The following is a 23,930-nucleotide window of genomic DNA, read 5'->3' as shown; positions in this document are numbered from 1 at the left end:
GGATCAACTTTATTTTTTTTACATAATTTATATATTTTATATTCAAACTGAAAACATGATGTGATTAACACTCAAGTCATATTATTACATGCAAGTGTGTTTGATTCATGGACCAAATTTTCAGATCAAGTTTATGGACCAAGTTAATTTAATTAATAAACTAATTATATAAAACTATTAATGCACTAAAATTAAACTGGTTATATGCCTTTACTTATAAAAAATAAAAAACTTATTTAAAAAAATACCAGGCTTAAGGCATTTATTTTTTATGCAGGCCATACACAGGAGTGAAATGGTTAAGACCCCTCCCCCTACAAACACACACACATACACAGACAGGCAAAGACAGCAGGCTCAGATTGAGCAAGACCACATTCAAACAAACATATCTGACTTTCTGTGGGTCCTAGCTAATGAGTGTCAATTAGAAAGTTGTCCGGCTCGAGGAGTACAATATACAATCCGATTTTTGTAACTGTAGATAAAACTAACAACCCCACTTTTGTCAAAAGGTGGCGCTACTGAGCCCTCACCACGCCCGTTTCTGAAACTTTGCACGTGTCTACTGGCTAATAAATGTGATGTGTCTGTCGAGTTTCATGCAATTTCAAGCATGCTAAGGGTCTCAAAAGCATCCTAAAAGAATGGTAACGTTTGATGCGTCGCCACGGCAACAGTTTCAAAGATATCAAGAATCCATTCACAGGTCTACATCTGCTGTATGTTTACATTATACAGATGACGTTTGAAGCAAATCGGGTAAAAATAAAAGGGTGATATCAAAGCATTTTGAAAGTGACACACTTCCTGCTGCCAGTTGGTGGCGCTATAACTTTGACTCACAATAGTCACATCCATGTGATCGTCCTCTTACAGCGAACACACTGCTGAAGTTTCATCAAGATCAGTTAATGTATGCTGAAGTTATAACACACTTCCTGGTTCACGTTTCTCGTCATGATTTCGTTTCCTCGCCACGGCCAAACCGTTCGAGATATCAAAAATCCCCTCGCAAACTTTCATCCTCAATGTCTTGACTTCATGCTGACCGAGTTTTGTCGAATTTGGATCAAAGCTCTAGGAGGAGTATTTAACATTCCATTGCGAGCGTTTTACAAACAAACCTCAATAGCCGACTTCCTGTTGGGCTGGGGTAAAAAGTAAAAGCGCGAGGTATAGATGAAACTATGAGATCAACATGTGCACCGAGTTTCATATTATTATATACAAACGTGTTTGAGTTATGGACCAAGTGTTCGGACCCCGTTCCAGGGGGCGCTGACGAGCCGCCCTGCCACGCCCGGGTACCAGCTTCAGCCCGGCTCTGATGGCCGCGGGTTCTGACCCATGTGCAAAGTTTCAAGAGTTTTCGAGCACGTTAAGGGCCCCAAAAATGCCCAAAAGGTTACAAAATAATAATAATAAATAATCCTTAGGAAAACAATAGGGCCTTCGCCCTTTCAGGGCTTGGGCCCTAAATATTTGTAATGAAACCTACGAGGTTTCTCTCCCTCCATTGAAAGAGAAAACGTGCTTTCTACTCTGTTTTGCCGCAATGATAGTTTGACAGGTCTTGCAAATTACCTTGCTCTGTGATGCATCATCTCTTTTGTATCCAAAATATTCCTAAACCACAGATGTTGTCCTTATTCTGTGATTTCTTCTTTAAAGGGGACATATCATGCTAAATCCACTTTTTGGCCCTTAAATGCATTTTGTTGTATATTTGGAGTGTTTATAAGTACAGAAAAGTTTAAATTATTCTCTTCAGGTGCTTTGTTTATATCTTTATATTCTGTTTTGGTCATATTTTGCAACCTGTTCCGATTTTTCTGTTCTCTATGACGTATTTTGAACAATTACGTCACATTATTTGCAGCGGAACTGCCAGACTACCGGCCCAACTCTTCGAGCAATCCACCATTATTATTTCTCGCTCCGATTTTGTTGTCCAAGCTCAATGATGGATTAGTTACGATAGGGCAAGTCAAAATGTTCGGTTGTTGGATGTAGTGACCTGAAGCACTTCAAGGATTCCCACTTCAACAACCTCCGCCAGTATAAAGAATGGTTTTCTGGTCGACTTCATCTGAATGAGGGGTAAATGCCTTCTATGTTTGGAGACGACGAACAGAGCATTTCGATAAGCTGTAAATATCATTAATAAAAATAAAGTACTTTACTTTCTTAAAACACATGGTGGCCATGGTTTAGCAGTACCTTTGTCTTTGTTTTGAAGTAAGGTATCACGTCTGCAGTATTATTGTTCTTGAGTTTTATCAATGGTCATTTAGCTGCTGTGTTTTCTGATGCTTTCCTAAACGTATCATATTATCAATACAGATTTTTAGTGGTAAGATTAGACCGTAGTCATTTATCTTGTCAGTGTGCTTGTTTTAACAAGAAAAATAATCGACTTTCACTTATAACACAATACAGTTACATACCACTGCAATACATCCGTATGTCGTCGTCATCTTTTTCAACTCGCTCGCTCTGGCTTGAACATGTAAGGCTTGATGGACAAGTCTTCCATTGTTGACATTTTGTTAACATGTTATATAACCATATCTCTAATCAAACTACAAAAATGGCCGAACAGGGTGGAGTTGAAACGAGTGTGAACTGGAGAGTGGGCGGGGTATGACACATCTCCTTTTTATTTAAAGAGGCCGCTCCAAAACGAGGGGGAGCTATAATAATGAGGAATTCAGACCCAAGCATTGCAGTTTCACTTTATATAGACCACAAATGTATGATTTAGGCCTATATGTAAAAAGGAATGATTTAAAAGCATGATCATTTAATGTCGTAAAGGTAAACACGCTCTGTTCAGTTCTCAAGCTTTAGGCACGCTGCATTTGGATTGGTGCAAAAATAGTCCTTTCTGCGGTTTAGAAATCTCGCATTCTCACATTGTAATTTTATTATGAATTCAATTAAACGCACAGCCCTTCTCATAAGTTTCGGTTTCCTGGACTATCAATGGAGGGACAGAAATCTCTCAGGTTTCATTGAAAATATCTGTGTTTCGAAGATTAACCAAAGTATTGTTTTGGAATGACATGAGGGTGTGCAAATGATGACAGAATTTGAATTTTTAGGTAAACTATCCTTTTCAAGGCTGCACATTCTGAAACGTGGAGACCCAGGTTGGCACCAAAAGTGCATCTCAGAACATTTTGCCATAAAAGTACCTTTTAAATAGACCTTTCTAAGAGCTACTATGCCATCAAAACACTCCCCGGGAGTATTCTCAGAAGGCGTTTCTTTGAGGAGCCCTTCTCCCAAAGCTTTTTCTCAGGCAAACTGTTCTTCAAAGCAGCATTTTGTTGAGGCCTTACTTTTGTAAGAGGGTTCTCTGAAGCGAGAGTATGAAGAGTACAAGAAGTGGTATGTTATGAGATAAAATTGTCATTTAAGATATGTAAAACAATAAAACATACCTTTTCAAATGTTCACTTGTTTTATGGGCACTATGTTGACTTCTCAAATAGCACTTTTTACTGAAAGTTATTGGCAGACACAAAATACGTTTAAACTTTCTAAAAGAGACTTATTAAAGAATGAGCAAAGCTTGGAGATAAATAACATTTCAGAGTTACTCCACAGAATTTGTGGCTCAGAGAATCAATCTCTCAAAACTTCAGTAGCACAGAGAAAACATTCAAAGGACAAAAACAAAAAAAAAAAAAAACCAGCCAATAGATGAACATGCACAGACAACATTGTTTGTCCATACTAGTTTTGACTTGAAAAAGGAATGAAAGCAAACTTTAAAATTGACTACATTTTGTTCTAATGGTTCTCATGGTTTAATGCCTCAAAATGTCTATATCCAAGCTAAAAATGTAAATTAATTTGAGATTGGTGAGATGAGGTTTGTTCAGTTGATCCCGGGGTGATGGCTGTTTCGTGAAGGTGTGACATACAGGTGAAGTATTAAAGAAAAAAACGGCGTACGCGAACACAAAACTGCTGTAAGAATAATTGCTCAGAGTTATAAAGTAACAGCAGAACATCTGTTGTGTTCATTAAAATGCATTATGGCAATGAGCTCCACTGAGGCTTTCAAATTAAGAGTCCTAATTAAATTGGTAAGAGGGAGAGACGAGAAATGAATGACGGCTTTGGGTCTTTCACTCAGGATTAATGACTGTTGGTTGAGTCCAGTATTGGCTGAGCTGACTGTCAGTCGGCTAAGCCCTGCCTACTGCCCCCTCAGGAGGCCAATAGGCTGCGTTGAGGCACAGATGAGGAGGGGGGATGGGGGGTATCTTACTCCAATGAGCATTAATTCTGTATTTAATAGAGGTGGAAATGGAACAGTAACCAGCAGGCTTCAGTGCACTTGTCACTGGAGATTGTGGCAATGCGCCAAGATACATATTGCGTTTTCTCTGTCTCTTTCCATCTGCCGTCTCATATCTTTACATTCACCTCCTTTACCCTCTGCTTAATATCTCTCCTTTTTGTTTGTATTATCCTTCTCTACTGTCTGCCTTTCTGTGGAATAGCTGCCTGCCATACAGCTTCATTTTCCTTTACAACACTAAAGGAACTTATGGTAGCACGTTATAATTAGATTTCATTTGTTACAATTAAAGCTGCTGCAGTCCCTAAGTCTTTTAGATAAAAAAAAATATTTTGGCTTGCCTTAGCTTAATTCGTGAGCTTATAATAATATTTTTAATTTCAGTGGTACTGGTGGATTTCCGTGGGAAATTCGATCATTGCTTCATTAGGTCACATCTGTTCACATAAAGAAGAAGTCTCGGCTAGTAGGCTATATTGCGTGTGAAGATGTTCGAGGTGGGAATTATTGCCTTTTCTCACAGCACTTTAAACGTATCAATTTGATGGCGGATCCAGAAAGGTTCAAATGACAATCACCAGTGACAGCTGGAGATTCACCCATTGTAAAATGCAAAAGGTCACGACCAAACGTCAGCGATTGGATATGGCAGATCCAGAGTGGCTCTGGGCAGATCCAATACTTTGAAACTTCAACAGAGTACCAGCCTACAAGGAAGTTAACGCTTGTCAATGGAGCGAGGCTAGACTCTCCATACAAATTAAATGTACGAGAGCCTGGTGGGACCAGGCTAGTGCGAGGCACAACCCACGTAAAGTTAATAATTCCGCGAATAACTGTAATTGCAGATTCCGAACAGAGATGGCGACAAAGAGGAAAAACTACGGACTGCAGCTTTAACTCCATCAGTTAACATTTAATACATTTCAAGCACTTATAATCAATGTTAATCCAACGCATTCTTATCCTTTAGCGTCATATAGAATGTTATATGACAAAACGGCGCTATACTACGCACATGGCACCCGTTATCGTCAATATAACACACGCTGTGATGGTTAGGTTTAGGTGTGGGGTAGGGTAGGGTAGTCTCATATTACGTTAAAGGATTTATGACACCTTGGGTTCGCGTGAATATTAGCGATAAAGGGTGCCATGTGCGTAGTATAGCGCCGTTTTGTCATACGGCGTTCTATGTGACGCAAAAGGATGAGAGTGGGCTAATGGGGTTAATGTCAACATTTAATAATACATTACAAAAATCAAAATTTGTATCTGTTAACGTTAGTTAATGCACTGATATTGTTGATTTAAGAAAATGATTTTTGCTTATTGCTGTGAATAAGCCTTGTAATGATGATTCGAGTCACTTACCGTTCTTCGCCATTCCAAAAGGGTGTAGCACAAAGGATCTGACTCATGAATCCATAACTTGTCTCGTAAAGCTTTACTTCTTTTTTGTCAAGTTACATTTAAGAGAACTACAAAAACTATTTTACACTTATTCGCATTCCAAGATCATGAATTCTAGCCTTTTCCACAGTCGAAAGACTGTCTAGCACCAACCCTTACTTCTTCTTCAAAATGATTATCCTATGGCGTAATATATGTATATATATATTATACATAATGGCTCTAAAAGGCCTCTCAAACACCTCAAAGTTTTGCCATTCTAGTGATTGTGCCATAGCGTTCCTTAATCTACCTCTCTTTTTATTTGTAGGTCACACGATAGCAAGAACATGGCTGCCTTACCAAGAGGCCCAAGACGCCTCAACAACCCCTAATGGAAAATATCTTGTTAAAGACACTGACATTAAGGATGATTCCATACAAGCGAAAGACAGACAAACTTATAGTAGACTATAGTTGGCTGCCTTGTCTTTTGAAGGATCTCTATATAAACCTGAGGTTCGACTGAAGATGCTGGACACACAGGTGCTCATGTACTGTATCCATCAGCTGAAAGTGAATTTCTGGATTTCCATCGGCTCTAGTGTGTATGTGTGTGCATGTGTGAGAGAGATTATTGTATGTGGGACTTAAAGGACAAACTACGGACAGTTCAGACCTGTCTGGGAGCTTGTGTGTCTAGTGTGCAAGTTAGTCAGGTTGATGATGATGAGACAGTAGTTTAACACTGTTTATCTGCTTTTCAGCACACAGCGAACTTTATATTCATGAGAAGGGAGAAGATTGCTCTGAATGTGCAATTCACAAATTATTGTCAATTTGCTCCTCTTGGTCAGATCATTACCCTGGAAATGTCAAATGGTTAGTTCACACAAATATGAAAATTCTGTCATTAATTACTCATCCTCGTGTCATTTCAAAACTGTAAGACTTTTTCTAATCTTTGGAACACAAATTAAGAAATTTGAGAGCTTTTGTTCCTCCATTGACAGCTACGCAGCTGACACGTTAACACTTCAAAAAGTTCATAAAGAGCTAATCTATATTAATTGAGCGGTTCACTTTATATAATAAACAGATTGAATTTACTCTTTTATTTACATATCAGCAAACATAAACAGAAGCTTGATCACATGAGAATGAATCGCATTGGTTCTCACACATCAAGCAAACATTCTTGAGCTTCCGTTTACCATTGATGTGTGAGTTGATGAATGTTTATATGTGAATAAAAGCCTAAATTCAATTTGTTCATCATATAAAGTGATTGAGTCTCCTCAGAAAATGTTGACTAAACCATTCAATTCATATCGATTAGTTTTACGATCTCTTTATGAACTTTTTGAAGCGGCAAAGTGGTAGTTGCGTAGCTGTCAATGGAGGGACAGAAAGCTCTCAGATTTAATCAAAAAGATTTTCAGATTTTGTTACGTTTTCGGAACGACATGAGGGTGAGTAATTAATGAAAGAATTTGAATTTTTGGGTGAACTAACCCTTTCAGTAATTTTTCACTTCGAATTAGGCTTTCTGAATTTGATCATAACAACAAATTAATAATGAATGGGCAATTTTTGTTGTTGTTTCACTATGTAAGATTATATGGAGACATTTTTTGGTTTTCTAGTCTTTTACTGTTGGTGTAAGATGGAATTCAAGAGAGAAATATTTATAAAGCTTCCTTCCACAAATGCAAAGTAGAAATGCAAGTGCACTCTAAAAAATGCTGGGTTGTTTTAACCCAACTTTGGGTCAAATATGGACTAACCCAGCCGTTGGGTTAAATTTTTACATTACATTTTTAACCCAACATTTCGGGTTTGTCCATATTTGACCCAAAATTGGGTTAAAACGACCCAGCATTTTTTAGAGTGTGAAGTAGACATAAGTAAAACAATGGTAAACTACAGTAAAAATACAGCTCTTTCTAGCTGTAAAAATGTTACGTAATGTGAGCTTTACAGATGCAATTCCCTTCAAAAACTTTTAAAACTAACAGCTGGCTAAAAACATCTGTTACTCTGTAAAAAGATCTACAAACCACTTAAAAGTGCACTAAGTTTTTTTGTACTAGATTTAACATCTAAATAAAAAGTAACAACAACTGACAAATATGTTTAAAATGGCAATGACTTAATAAAAGGCAGATGGGAGCCTCATGGGGACCATCATGTCAAGATCACATGACTCTTTGAATACAACTAATTAGGTGTCTTCAACTTGAAGGGGCGATACACAGACTGACCGTGCGTATGACATCAAAGTACAGTGAAAGTGATTATAAAGCATACAAAGCCATTTACGCTCTAATCGCTCTTGCAGTACTTTGATGTCATACACCTATCGGTCTGCACAGCGCCGCATCAAGTTGAACACACCAAATGGCAACCCCCCATTACCAGACACTGTTGGTTTCAGAATAAAATAATAACAGGGTGCCAAATATACATCTGCATAAAAAAAACAAAGACATCCAGGCCACAAAGTGTCAGTATAAAGTCCAAGGCCATTGTTTTATCTGCCAGTGAAACAAAACCAGTAAGTTACTTAGTGCACTTTTAACTTTTTTTGTTTTTAACTTTCAATTTTTTTTGAACTGTAAAGCTCTCAAAAGTACTTTGTAAAGTTCTGAAAACAGGCTAGCAATGTGCTTACTGAGATTATGAACATGTTTAAAGATAAGCTCTGATGTGAAGAGGCATAACTCATGCCCAATATTGCAATGTAATAAAATTTGAAATAGAATCAGCTCCCCCATTCATCATTGATTTTCTAATCTCAATGAGTTCCTCCACAGACTCCACAGCTTAAACCCAAACTTGAATTCTGAACTCCAATCGGCCCTTTTATTCACTCTTGCTGAGCTTTACCTTTTCCTGGGTTGGATCGAACTTGCAAAAAGGACGCTGCACATTGTGCCTTTATCTCTGTATTTCTGTAAAACAGCTTTCTTAGGGCTCTGGCTTGTGAAGTGTTGAATGAGGGTTTCTCTCTTCAAGACAGCCCTGTACGCTAGGGTCGCCCTGGGCCAGCCCAGACGTCTTCCAGCCTTCAAAGCCCCTTCAGACTCCAGCCGTCTGCTTTGTGAGCTGTGATGAATGTATCAGAACCACTGTGATTCCAGTGTTGAGCTTTGGGACATGGGGTTGAGTGCCATCTTGAATTCTCATTACTGAAGCCCAGGATACCACCAGCCCTCTCCTGGGATGGGCTGGGTGTATTTTTAGGTCTTTAACTAATGGGAAAAACGCATCCTGTTCTCGTTTCACATGGTCAACTGGACGTGCACATATGAAGACTGTGAACGTTTTGTCATCTTTTAGACTGCAAAGGTGTGCATGTTTGCGTCTGTGCCATGTGTTTATCTACAGATCCATTTAAAAAGGCTCTCCTGGGAAGCAGAAATACGCTAAATATAGATGCCGACAACGAATGAAGGCTTTTCCTCCAGAGAGTCTGCTGTGCTCAGACCTGATACATAGTCTGAGTCTTACCCAACATCACTTTGGGTTTAAGAATCAATATTTGAAGACATTTTTTGTTACTCCCTGGTGGCCACGGCCTGCCATTGCAGATCCGACTTGTCGCTGACAGAAGAAAAATGAGATGAGAATCACCAATAGGTCAGTAATATTTCAAAGAACAGCAGCACTGCATTTGTGGATGTGTTTGAGTGGTATTTGCAGAATAAACGCTCATTCAAGTCCATAATACTCAAATAATGTATTCATACTATTTTCTGCACACAACCCGCCTCTAAGTGCTTTAAACAGCCTGGGAGGAGACATGCTGTGCACGGCCCACATCTTCGATTGGCGGATCGACGTTCTGTACTGCCGGGTGACCTTAGGAAGAGCCTCTCATGAAAATAAAGAAAGAGAACGCCAATGAGTGTAAGATTGCAGGTAGATTTCATAAGTGAGTTTACTGTTTGTGCTCAAATCTCTCGGCGTCCCAGGAGCACACTTAAACACTGGCTCGCTCAATGGGGTGGCACGTACCCAGCATTCTCCTCTACAATGAAAAGAAACAAAACCTAAAGCAAAGATAAACATAAACAGTGCTATTTCTACTCTGCTGTCACCCGTTGTCGAGTTCAATTTATATTCGCTCAGGGTGAACATTTCTTACGGCTGGGTTTGTGAAGAAAGTGAATTGAAACCTTGATATAAACAATTGATTATCATGTGCTATGAGGGAACCGTTGTAAACACTGGGACTGGGGAATGTTTATTACAGAACACAGCAAACATGCTGAATCGTCCCCAAACCCTGAATGAATTTGAATGACATTCCCTTCATATCCAGTTCTCAAGAATTCTCCATTGGTACCGCTGTCACAATACAATTTGTCAAAGTGCTACAAAGCATAAATAATCTATGATGTAAAATGCTTAGATTGAATAATTTATGGATACTAGACTATGAAATAATGAAAAGCAAATGACATCTCAGCTAGTCTTTGAATTAGAGTGATGATCTGCTTGCTTTGACAGCTGAAATTAATTAATGGATATGAATACCAGCTACAATGCACTCAGAGTTGCTGTTCCGGAGACATTTGCAAGGAGACATAAAACTTGGATTTTAAGGACACATGGGACAGGTTTTTCAAAAACAAATGCCACTTCAGTTCTGTCTGAAGATATTTTTTTTATATACTGCATTGCATGTAATAATTCTTGTGGTTTGAATATTTAAAGATGTTCTATAGATAAAAGGCATGCATGGACAGAAAAGTGAACTGCACAATTTCATTCTATTTCCGGCATTTACATTTACGATAGGTCTTAATAATGAATTAATAAAGTTTGGGGGATTTTATACACAACATGTTTTACGTTTAAAAAATGCAAAGCGCAGGGCAGAGAGGAATTCAATAGAGGAACGACAGAGCCCTGGTCAGAGCCTGACTCCACCCACTGGCAATATTTGAAAAATGCTGAAAAAGTGGGCAGACCCCAGCGGAGATAGAGAGGACGAAATAGATGCTATAGCACTCCATCCTGATCGTTTTCAATACTCGCAATTCCAACTCCTGACTCGCTACAGTGGTTTTGACGAAACAAGCTGGTTTTTCAGCCCATTCTCACCCCCAAGGCGTCACTTAACTGACGCCTTGGGAAGCATTTGGACATGCTTCAATATCTGACGCTTAAGGCGCCCTTTAGCGTCAGTAAGATGACGCCCTAGGATCGCGTGTACCCTACCCCCACCCCACACCTAAACCTAACCGCGTCCTCTAACTGACGCTTTCCTTTAGCGTCAGTTAGATGACGCCGTAGGATCGCGTCATGTAAGTGACGCTAAAGGGCGCCTAAAACGTCAAATATTGAAGCATGGTCAAAGGTGATGCCTTGGGGTGAGAATGCGTTGGGTTTTTATACTGCGAAGGGCGTAGCTCGTACCAAGAGCGTGGTGAGCTGAAACGTGCGTACGTCACGAAGAACCGCTAAAATCCAATAGAAAAATTCAACTACAGTAGCCACCGTTCAACCTGAAGAGGGCAGCACTAAGACGTTTTTACACCCTATACTGTAGAAATAAAACACTTTAAACACAAATTTCAAAAAAGTTACTAAAATCAGTGCCTGGTATTAATAAAGATCCATTCTCACAGATCATTAACTAAAAAAAGTTGGTTTAGTTGATCTTTAATTTTTTTAAGTGTTTTTGAATGTGGGTAAGTTTTCACATTCACAATTGAATGTAGGTAAGTTTTATATAAAAAAACGTGTCCCATTTGTATTGATCGGAGATTCTGTACCCTTTAAAAAGTTGAATAATAGCGCCCCCATCACATAACAGTGAAAACGCAGAAAGCCCAAAAAATTCATCAATGCCGGGTAAATTATTAACATTACGTTTGCCCGCCAAAAACGAGAGAAGAAGAGGCAAAAACAAGTGATAGCCTGATTCTAAAATCACCCCCTAAACCCTCATTTTATTCCCTAAGTTAGTCCACTAATATGGTTGACTTGAAGGAGTGAATGAAAAGTGAGTGAATTCGGACAGCCATTGGTCATACATCAGCTGTAGGCCTACACTTATTGCAGTGCAATGTGGGACAGAATGAGTGCACTTTATTAATTTATTATTAAGACCTATCGTAAATGTAAATGCCGGAAATAGAATGAAATTGTGCAGTTCACTTTTCTGTCCATGCATGCCTTTTATCTATAGAACATCTTTAAATATTCAAACCACAAGAATTATTACATACAATGCAGTATATATATATATATATATATATATATATATATATATACTAGGGCGTCATCTAACTGATGCTAAAGGGCGCCTAAAGCGTCAGATATTGAAGCATGGTCAAATGCTTCCCAAGGCGTCAGTTAGGTGACGCCTTGGGGGTGAGAATGGGCTGTACTGTTTGTTAGGAACTACATTTTCTATATGTATCTATAAGGCACTGTATTGTGAAACATCACAGATATAATAATCATCACAGCCGACGGGGTTGCAAACCACCTCCTCATCCAAAGGCTAAATATAATGCAAGTGTTTCATAAGAGAACCTGAGAAAATTAGTGTTGGGTCGGTGAGACACAGCCCGTGACCCTGAAACCATTAGCTTTGTTTGTCTCTTCATGGTGCAATAATCCAAATCCGTTATCTCCCAAAACCAATTAACCACTCTAGCATTCTATGTTGACCACAGCGCTTGCTCTGAACATGGGGTTCAGGAACATCCCTGATTCATTATCCTCAGATACCACCCTGCTTTTCACTAATGTGTGCCAAGAGAGGTGCCAATGTGACCGAGCCTGATAACATAGACGCCTGTGGGCACCCACTTTCACTCATGGCCAGGGTTCTGGAGCTGCAGGCACACTGTCATGGCACCGCTAGTGTGTCGGATGGGATTGAAGCAGCAGATATTGGGACATTCGTTACATCTGTGTGCTTTGAAGGAGAGCTTTAGTAATGGAGGAACCCGGAGAGAGAAACAAACAGTGCTGAGGATATACACGGCATGAACGTTTTTAAGCTATGATGTGATCTATATATGTATGATACTGGATATTGTCGCACATACCGTGTGTAAACGGATCAAAATGTGCTTGTCAATGATAAAACCTATGCATACGTGATATCACGGCGTTCAATTGTGTCTTAGCATACATACATCCATGCAGGCGTGTAAGCGATATCACCTCTGAGGCTTGTAACCAAGCTGCTCTTTCAGTCTTCCTTCCTTCCGGTGGTATTGTGACAAGATAGACAGATTTCTCATTCTCACATACAGCATAATCGTAGACTGCCAAACAACACTTCATAAATCACACAAACAGACCCCGATACGCGCAGAGACTTACAAAACCTTTGCAAAACGATGTAATATGATCTGATTAGATATGACTGACATGTTTCCCAACACAGCCTGGGAGTGTCTTTTTAAAGAGTTATTTAAAGAACTTTGCCCTCAAAAATAGTGGAAATATGATTTACTGCCTTTCTTAATTACTGTCAAGAAGGCAGCGTGCAGGATAAGATTTAGAAACAGCAGTCAGCAAACGACCCACGGCAACATTCGGGTACAGTGCTAAACAACCGCCTGAGAAAATGTTGTTTTCTCTCTCACGAACAAGTGTTGAAATGTTTGTTGTTAGTGGTTTTTTTCTCTCCCTTATATTTATCATACATAATTCATCATTCATGCCCAGAATGCAGGATTTGTAACCGTTTAAAAGATTAATAGGTTGTTTACTTGAAAAATTGTGTCTGATTTCATGGGTGGGAAAGGGGAAAAGCGTGGAAATTATGTGGAGTTTGGAGCATAAAATGAACATATTTCTGTTCAAAGTAAAACAGTTAACATTGTCTGTGAATAACTAACATGTATCTTGAGTATTTTCTAACATACTGCCTAATGTGCTCCATTCCTTTCTTCTTTAATTTACCTTCCGTGTTCCTTATTTTGTTTAATTTCCCTTTTCCAACCTTGCTTTCCTTTCCCCTTTTCTTAATTTCTTTCGGCCATTCTTTCCTTTTTCCTTCTATTTGCCCTTCTGTCTTTTCATCATTTCTTCATAGTTTTACTTACTTTCCTTTTTCCTATCTTACTTCCTTAATTACTTTTTTTCTGCCTAACCTCAATTGTTTAGTTTTTCTTTCCTTACTTTCTTACATCCATTGTTCTCCGTTCTGTTTATCTGTCCTTCTTTAAAATTCTTCCATTCTGTCTGTCTGTCCTTTTCCCATTTCCTTTCTTTCTTTTTTTCTTATTTATTTATTTATTTATTTTCTTTATTTTTTTAATTCTTTCTATTCCTCTTTCTCTACGTGCTTCTTCATTAATTACATTTTTATACCTCCTTTAATTCTATCCCTTTTCCTTGAATCCGTTCTCAATTATTTTTCAGTCTATCCTAATTTTCTCTTTTTTTGCATTCTTCCTTCCATCAGTTAATTCCTCTATCTATTCTTTATTCCTTTATTTTCCTTTTGTATGTCTTTCTTTCTTTCTTTCTTTTCTTTCTTTCTTTCTTTCTTTCTTTCTTTCTTTCTTTCTTTCTTTCTTTCTTTCTTTCTTTCTTTCTTTCTTTCTTTCTTTCTTTCTTTCTTTCTTTCTTTCTTTCTTTCTTTCTTTCTTTCTTTCTTCATTTACCATTTCTTTACTTTTCATCAATCTGTTCCATTTTCCTTATCCTTTTCTCAATTCCATTTACCTACATTTCTCACTTCTTTCCTTTCATCCTTCCTTCTGTCCATCCGTCTCTTTGCGTCAATTTTTCCATTCTTTTTTCCTTATCCTTACTTCTGTCCATCTGCCTTTTATTTCTTCGGTCCATCTGCCGTTCCTTCCTTCCTTCTGTTTCTTTTTTCCACTCTTCCTTCCTTATTTAAATTACTTCATACCTTTGCTATTTCATACATTTTTTTCTTGTCCTTACTGTAAATCAGTAACATTCTTTACTTCCTTCAACCATTTCTTTTTTTCTTTATTTTTCTTTGTTTAATTTTCCTTCCTCCATTATCACCTTTTCCTTCCCGCCTAAGTTTTTTTTCCTTACTTCCAAGAACACTGGTTGTTCATACTGCAGAGAGGAAGAGATAGAGAGAGGGAGAGAGATAGATATGGAGAGAGGGAGAGGAGAAAGTGAGAGAGGCAGATGTTTTCCATTATTTGCCTGACTGTGTTTTAAATCCCACTACAGACTTATTTCTCCCAGTCATATGTTGTCACAGGTCCTCTTGGAATAGACAGGATTAGAAGAGGAAGTCTTATATTGTTTCTCTATATTAATTATTGCATGTTTAATTATCATGGATGCTTGCGTTTATCTCATAAAATGGGGTTCTCACTAATTGTTCATGACATTTTCTGCCCCAGTTCTCATTTCTCTAGAGAGTAATTCTGTGGTGTGTGTTTATGTGTGTCTGCGTCTCTCTCTCATTTTTTTTTTCCTCATTCTCTTTCTCCATCTCTGAAAGTGTTGGCAGGCTTGTCACGTTAAATGTCTCCCTACAGAAGTAGTGTATTTTAGATCGCAGGGTGTGATCAAGAAAAAGATCCTGTACTGGGTACAGTGTCAAAGTGCACAGGTGTGGAGACCTGTGTCTGAACTCTGTATGTGCTTACATAACTGAACAACTATTGACTGAATGAAATATGACATGCAGTTGTGTGTTCTCAGAGGTCACAGTGGTTTGGAGGTGATGAGGTGGAGCAGTGTTTTCTTGAGGTTAGAGAAACACACACACAAACACTTAAAAGAACAGTTTGACAGTTTTACAGACAGGGCTATAGAATACGACATTAGGCTTAGTTCAATTAGGGCAATTAAGTAGCTTTTATAAAGGTGCCTTAGGAAAAAAAAAACATTACTGGTGTGCATCTTGAGATAAAACAATCGAACTGATACATTTTAGAATATGGTTCCTTCATTAATTAATAACTACACAAGAACCAATGAGTAACACAATATTAACAATCATGTAATTATTATTAACTAAAAATAAACTCTGATTAACGAAATAGTAATCCCAAGGCATAATCTAACTGACAATTTTGATCATGCTTCAATATCCGACGCTTTAGGCACCATTTAGCGTCAGTTAGATGACGCTATACTAGGGCGCCATCTAACTGACGCTTTACCTTTGGCGTCAGTTAGATGACGCGGGTAGGTTTAGATCTGGGGTACGCTTAGGGTTAGACCAATAGGAAAGCATCATCTAACTGGCTCTAAAGGGTGCCTAAATATCAACGCATTCTCACCCCAAGGCGTCACCTTTGACCATGCTTCAATATTTGACGATTAAGTCAGTTAAGTGACGCCCTGGGGGTGAGAATGGGCTGTAAATAAAGCAGCAAAGCATCGGATGTTGAAGCCTGGTCAAAATGCTTCCCAAGGCGTTAGTTAGATGACACAGATGAAAGTGGTAGTTCACTATTAACTAATCAATAACTACTATTTTTTAATGCTTCTCAGAGAACTACTGATAATAATATAATAATAATAATAATAATATCAATAATCAATAATAAATCAGATAACATTACTAGTTAGTTCCTATGATCCGCATTACTGCAGGACAAAGTTCTGAGCACATCAGAAGTTACAGGGACAGATGCTGTACAAAGTACACAGGCTACATCATAATTTAAATTTTAATGGAGAATAAAACAAAGGCAGAACACCGTATAGCATTATTTGATAGAACGCCGGCACAGTAACTTCATATTGACGCGCGGCAGAGTGCTGTAACTCAATATGAGCGTTCCAAAACAAAGCCAAGGAGCGGGAACTGGTGTTACGGTGTTCTGCCTTGGGCTTTTGGAAGTTGCGGTTACGACAACACATTATTTTCTCGAAAAAACAACGGAATTGACTCAAGATACTTATCCACATGATCAGTGTTGGGAAAGTTGACTTTCTACATGAACTAGTTCAAAGTTCAGTTCACACATTTTAAAATGAACTAGTTTAGTTCATAGTTCATACTTCAAAAAATGAACTACGTAGTTCATAGTTCTTTTTTCCATATGTTGCGAGATTTTTCTTTTTTTTTTTTATTGCCACAGCCCATATACAACCATATACAATAAAAGTTTGCACAGAAATGTGAGATTTTTCCCATCCTCACCGACCTCGTCATAAAATCTGTTTAAATGATCATACGACGCCTCCTCGCTCACTGCTTTGTCGACGGCGGCCGCGCTTCGACACTGGTGAAAAAAAGAACTATGAATGAACTAGTTCATTTTATGAAGTATGAACTATGAACTGAAGTAGTTCATTTGTGAACTGAACTTTGAACTTCTTCACGTACAAAATTAACTTTCCCAACATTGGTTGCCAGATTGGGTGTTTTTTCGCTACATACTGTATTAAGGCCTGTTTATGTGTGTTTTAGCCGGGTTTTCGCCTGGAAGGCTCTACAGAAATTTGGCTCCCTATTGTACAAATTTAAACTGAGAGAGCGTGCGTTCACAGACACCAGAATGAACACGTTCACAGTAAAGTTCATCAGGCAGTAATAAAATGTCTTAGCAAAATAAAGTTCAGTTCACGTTCGCCCAAAATATGAATGCCGAACTATCGTTCACTGCACATGATAAAGGAGGTCTTGAATGTACCAAAAATATCAATAACTCATTTTGGACCCAAAACAAAGTTATGGTCTTTTGCCTTTGCACGGCAGAGTGGTTCTCTGTAATGGAGAAAGCACACTTTTCTTGGCATTGAGCCTAAACCCCAATTTATTCATGTGAGCGAGGACAACATCTCAATGACGAACCGCTAACTGCTCTGATTCAGCCAGAATCAGCCAGTAGTCGAAGTAGTTCGAATGCGTATGCCCTGCAGCCTGGGCAGGGCCAGAGCTGTATCTACGCCCTTTGTGAACGTGTGGGGTGATAGAGCTGGACCGAACAATGACCTGAAGATCTGAACAGGAACAAAGATCGTACCAGCTGTATCTGATATGCAATGCAGCTCTCCTGTACCGTCAAGGACTTGCATGGAGTCCCAGAATGAAACGCACAGGATTGTGAGATATCAAAAGCTGCGAAGGATAGATATACGCTACCTTCAAAAATCGATCAAATGAAGGTATCTCAGGAGACAGGAAGTGAAACTAACATTGCATCCGGACGTGCCTTGATGCCTTCCGACCTTGGAATGCGTCCTCCAAAGGCTGCATTTATCAGTTTACAGATGCAGCCTAGATGACTGGAATGTTGAAGATGGCCAGATGGAGAGCATCCAAGACAACTAGGCTACTAATAAAATGTATAGTATTTTATATTTAAATGTTTTACATTACATTATTTATAATAACATCGAAATATAAATATTTTATTAATTATTAAAATATAGAATTATTATAATATGTCATTTTTGATAAAGGAAATTACATACTAAAGAACCCTCCAATACATAAATAAATTGATAAATTGATAAAAAAATGCTAAATTAATTTTTAAAAAAAAATTGTTTTGATTTTTTTTCTCCCTGAACCTATCATTTGTGTCATGTTAGAATTTTGCATAGAATTTCTTAATAATTTTATTCTTAATAAATAAAACGTGATGTGCTTGATTTTTTTTTTTTTAAATAAAGAATTTTCGTATGTAAATTATGATCTTCTTAAATGTGTAAACATGAAAAAAAGATTATTGTTTGTACATATTGTATGATGGAGCATGTCACCGATGTCTTCAGTGAGCGGATCACGGACACGATGCTGAGCAAGCAAACGTTTGTTGTGTGCCTTAGGCTTTTGAAGTCTTCCCCTTTTGAACTATAAGAAGTTATTTCCTTTTTCCCTCATACTTACAGACATGCTCCAATCCCACAAATACCCGGATATCTCTTGGCTGCGTTCCCAGCTTGTGACATTCAGACAGGGATAGATGGAGCGCGTGGGTATGTGTGTGTTGTGCCCAGACTTTGTCTGACTCTCTGCCACCTGCTAGCTGCTTGTGAATGCCAAGGTGCCTCAGGGCATTCGGCGGCACACCACTGATTCACATGTTTCCCATCCTGCCCCTGTGTCCTTTCATTACCACTGACTAAGGCCTGGGGCAGGGGGCTCTCTCTGTCTCCTTCTCGCTCGCTCTCCCTCTCATCTCATCTCCCTCACTCCCTCAGGAGGAGACCACCGCATGCTGATGTGACAGGAGCACAACACTAGTCGTCCTCCATCTGTGGAGTGCCGTCTGCTGCCACCCCGTTGTGACCTTTGACTGTCTCCAGGAGTTATTAGGCAAGGGCAGCAACCGAGGGTCGGTCCTTGCTCTGTCAGGAGCCCGGAGTGCTAAGGCGGACGTGTCAGCCAAAGGAGGGGTGGGTCAAAGACACCATGTTGACGCGCTGACCTACAGAGATATCTCAGGTCAGGGGAGGGTTGTAAGAGACATGCAAAGTTTCAGTTAATCAGAATTCTCTGTCCATGTCTATGCATTTTTGCACATCTTGCAACGTGGCAAATGCGCTGAAGCATCGTTGGTTCAGTCTCATCTCATTAGTATTCATATCTAAAATTTACATGTACCTATTTTATATGTTGGTTATATGAGCGTACTGATAACATTTTAAAACGGAAAAAAATATTTGAATGTGCACCGCTTTAGAAATGTTTTATAAAAGTAAATAACAGTTGAATTAAATAGTTTGGGCTTTGTTGTTAATTTAAGCCTATTATTTAGTAAAGTTTAAAAAGAGGTTTCCCAGTATAGTTTCCACCATTAGTTGGGAGTTCACTTTCTTAAGAAAATCAAACAAATATCATTCTGGATAAAAGGTTATAGGTATCGACTAAGGCATTTAGTATCAGTGCATCTATAACATATTTTGTATAGTTAATATTTACTTTTATGAAGATATTTTTAAGCCATTAACATTAAAGTATTAATTACATTTCCTGAATCACGTAAATAATAGGCTAAATAATATGCTTTTCATTTAAAAATTAAGACAATTTGTGGTTACACTTTATTTGAAGGTGTCATTGTTACAGTGTAATTATACAAGTACTGAGTAATATTAATTAACTACATGTGACCCTGCTGGACCACAAAAGCAGTCTTATGTGTCCATTTTTTTTTAAATTGATATTTATACATCACATGAAAACTGAATAAATAAGCTTTCCACTAATGTATGGTTTGTTAGGATAGGAAAATATTTGGCCTATCCTAACAAATATATAATATTTGATTTGGGGAATCTGAGGGTGCAGAAAGATCTAAATATCGAGAAAATCGCCTTTCTCGAAAAAGGTTTCCATTTCTGTTGGCGATTGTGCTGCATCCACTTACTAAAATAAAATTTTGATATATTTAAGGTAGGAAATATACTAAATATCTTCATGGATCATGATCTTAAAATCCTTATGATTTTTGGCATAAAAGAAAAATCAATAATTCTGACCCAATTTGGAGTGTTTTGTTGTATATTACCATAAATATACCCATGCAATTTAAGACTGATTTTGTGTTCCAGGGTCACCTAGGGTTAGGCAACATGACATCATGACTTTTGTCAAGTGGCATGTTATCTCGACGCATTTTGAGTTATCCGCGTGTATCCGCGTGCGTGTATGTCTACGCCATTAATGTCCGCGTCATTCCGTGTGTCCGTACACGCCGTCAAATGTCTGACCAAAACAAAGCAAAATGTACATCTACATCTGGCGAGCTATGCTTTTCTTTCCTAGGATGGTAAGGGAACAGTCATAAATGCCATTAACCGCAGTGATGGTTAGGTTTAGGGACAGGGTTGAGGTAAGTCATATATTTATAGTCATATATTACAGTAATAACGTTAAGTCAACGGCGTTCATAAACACGCTGAAAAGCGATTATGCGTGTTGATATCACGCCAAAAATGGAAATACGAATTGGCGTGTCATACACACGCTACTTCAAGAGATCAGTCTGGGTTAGGATAGGATTATGATTTGGTTGAGGGTTAGTTGCATGCAATTACGCATCATTTACTGTTATTACTATGGCAAGTACATGTAACATATGTAACAAAGACACTGTAAAATAAAGTGTAACCCAATATGTCAAAACAGTGGAGTACAGTTTGGATCACTGGACAATACTGTTGGTCATTTAACACTTCTATCGTATACTGTACCAGTTGTCAAATATTAAAGGTACAATATGTAAGAATTTTATAATAAAATATCCTGCAGTTGTGTACTTACAATATCCCAAAAGTCTCCAAAGATTTTTGATTTCAGAGAAATTCCAATTTTAAATAAGTGGCAGTCCCGGAAATAAACGTTGCCTGTCAATGACACAATATCCGCTGCTATCCATCCATGGTTACGCCATAACGTAACCATGGAAACAGACGTCGACAACTGTGTAACGTTTAGTGGCACGCAGTTCTTGTTTCTTTCAAACATAGACCATGGCAAGCAGACTTTGGGACAAACAAGGAGAACTAAAATAAGGATCAAAATCAGCGTGGAGTTTTTGAGATGCAGAGAGCTCCACATCCGCGAATAACTTGACAGAGCTTTACGAGTCATGACTTGACAGCTTTATTATACAGGTGAGCAAATGTACAAATGTTCTTAGCTCAACATGATGAAATGTTAGAATATGGTCAGTATGTTATTCTATTATTGATCTAGCTTTCTGATTTCGCATGGCAAACAAACTAACACGTAGTATAAGATTATAACTTTCGTTTCAACACACATTTAAATGATTTAAAAGACCAAGTGAAGCAGCGCTGTGAGACCTCACAAGTTTAATTCATCTAATAAACTGACCTTATGTCCTTATGACTCGCGTGTGATATCTGTCTCTTTAGCAATCGTGACCTGCTTCATACCAATGTAATGTTAAATAACCATAATCCATAAACATTATTAGATCCATCAGCTTTACAGCAAGTCCCATTATTCAGCTCATCACTGGGTCATAAACCTACTCCTTTGTTATTGTTGGAAACTGTGCCCTCTTGTGGCAGAAAAAAAAACAACTACAAATTGTGCCTTTAAATCTTCAGTTCTTATAAGTCGCACTCTTTAAAAAAATGAAAACATTTTGTGACTCAATTTCTGTGGTGGTTACAGCCCAGTTTTCAATGTCTATTTCAGAGATGGAGCAAGTTATTACATTTTGATGGTGTATAAAGATAAAACATTATTTTGGAAGACTGTGCACTGCATAATTCGCAATAAAACCAAGATGTGTAATAAGAACAAAAATAGGGTCAATTTTCATTTTCATGGTGCATTTACATTTTAAATGACATCTTAGCCTGCAGATGTTAGCTTGCTTCTCACTGTTTGCCACACACTGTAGCTGGTACATCCTAGCTTGTTTACTCATCACACCCAGATTTCACACTGCGATGGAAATGACATGTTACCCAGCACGCTGCAGGATTCTAGTCTCGCCAATATGGCTGTGTCGTAGGTCTCTCCGACAATCACAACAGCATGACTACATTATGATGTGCTTAACATCTACACACAATAAACTCCCTCTCAGTCAGGGATAAATCAAACACAATTCCAATAAAAGAAATTGTCATGTAGTTTGCCAATTACTGCCATAGGTAATTATGAAATTTTGGAAATTACAGTTTTGCCATTGTACAAAATTTTTTAGAACGAAACCTAGGGAGGCTTGTGGATACCATAGCAGGTGCCATCTAAAATGATATCTTTTTTAGAGCATGGCTGTGAAATTCAGAGTTTATTTAGACAGTGTATTTCATAAAGTGTGTGTGTGTGCATGTCTGTGCGCGCAGATTATCAGACCGCAGAGGAAAGCAATCTGCATAGAGTGTTTTCGAGTGAAACCCCAGCTGGGATGAATCGTATTGTTTTTGAAAAATATAGCTGCCATTAAAATAAATAAATGTCAAATAAAGAGGTTATGGGGATCAATTAGGTCCCAAGATCCATTAGTGACACTTTAATTACATTGGGAACATACAGTATACTATGATAATTACATTGTCAATAATTAATAGCCTTTTAATGTCACAATAGCATCGGGAACACAGTCATCAGCTAATTGGTTATTACAGTGTTGATATCATCAGCAATTCCTTAATGTAAGACTGTGCTAACAAACTGTGAGTAGTAATGGTGTGAAACGGCATACTATCCAACACTATCTCACGACCAATTCGTACAAATTTGACGCATGATTAAAAAGTGTCTAATTCGTACTAATTCGTACGACCTTACCTCGTACTAATTCGTACGATTTGTCTAAACCCACGTGATGGTTAGGTTTAGGGGCGGGGTAAGGGGTAGGTCATTCGTACGAATTCATACGAATTGGCCAATTCGTAAAATATGTACGATTTAGCAAAATCGTATTAATTCGTACGAGTGAGGTCGTATGAATTGTTACGAATTAGACACTTTTTAATCATTCGTCGAATTCGTACGACTTGGTCGTGAGATCGGGTTGTACTATCATGTATCAGGACAGTCCAGCATGTCACTGCATACTAATCAGTATATTATCAAATTAGTTCTCTTACGAGAGGTTCTCTCATACTGCGTAATATCTTACGCTCTGGGAAAACCTCTTTTCCACAAGATATTGAAGCCAAAAATTATCCTTAATTTTGAATTAATGTAAAACGTGTTGCGACAGCATGCAGACATAGGCAAGACGGCTCGCGTGCCTATTGGCTGTCCTGCGGCAAATGCAGCAGCCTATCGAGAGAGGCCCTTGGTGACGTCAGATCCAATGGGGATGCCTTGCGCCCACTACGTAACCTCCCGCCTAAGAGGGCATGGCCTGGGTCTATAAATGGGAAATGGACTGCGTTTATATAGTGCTTTCACAGACCCAATTGCCACCAAAGGGCTTTACATTTTTGTATATTTGTATACCCACCTCCCCAGCTGGCCTCTTTGGATCATTTGTCAAAAATTTTGCGGACAGATTTGCGGAGGTGCAGAAGACATCACAGGCTATGAAGCACTTCCTTCCGTAGCAAGTTCAAGTCTCGCCGCGGCCAGACTTCCAAAGCTTTTCGCTCATTCAGTTCCAGAGAATTCGACTGTTCCAGTGAATTCTGCAGTAAACAAGTCACTGCTCGCTGATCAATAAAATTACTCCATGGGCAGAAGTAAGACCCAAACTGTTACACAGTTCAGGCCGAACATTTTCACCCTGACTGTGTGGAATACTGTTAATATGTCTAGCTGCTTAGGATGCTAACTTATTGGGAATGATGC

The 23,930-nt window shown here is 38.5% G+C and overlaps 1 protein-coding gene across 2 annotated transcripts in view; it reads left to right on the top strand.

Annotated features, from left to right (window-relative positions):
- tafa4b (TAFA chemokine like family member 4b) overlaps positions 1–7,435 on the top strand; it is a 68,798-nt gene extending 61,363 nt beyond the window's left edge. For both annotated transcript variants that reach the window (XM_039674099.2, XM_089125153.1), the window contains exon 6: positions 6,042–7,435. In XM_039674099.2, coding sequence (XP_039530033.2) covers positions 6,042–6,053 — 12 coding nt within the window. In that variant the 3' untranslated portion in view covers positions 6,054–7,435. The remainder of the gene's footprint in view (positions 1–6,041) is intronic.
- Positions 7,436–23,930: the final 16,495 nt, after the last annotated feature.

This window comes from Pimephales promelas, chromosome 21 (genome assembly GCF_988280905.1).
Source record: "Pimephales promelas chromosome 21, fPimPro1.hap1.1, whole genome shotgun sequence".
NCBI lineage: Eukaryota > Metazoa > Chordata > Actinopteri > Cypriniformes > Leuciscidae > Pimephales > Pimephales promelas.
The sequence above is the reverse complement of the archived record's forward strand: the minus strand, read 5'-3'. Positions and strand labels throughout refer to the sequence as shown.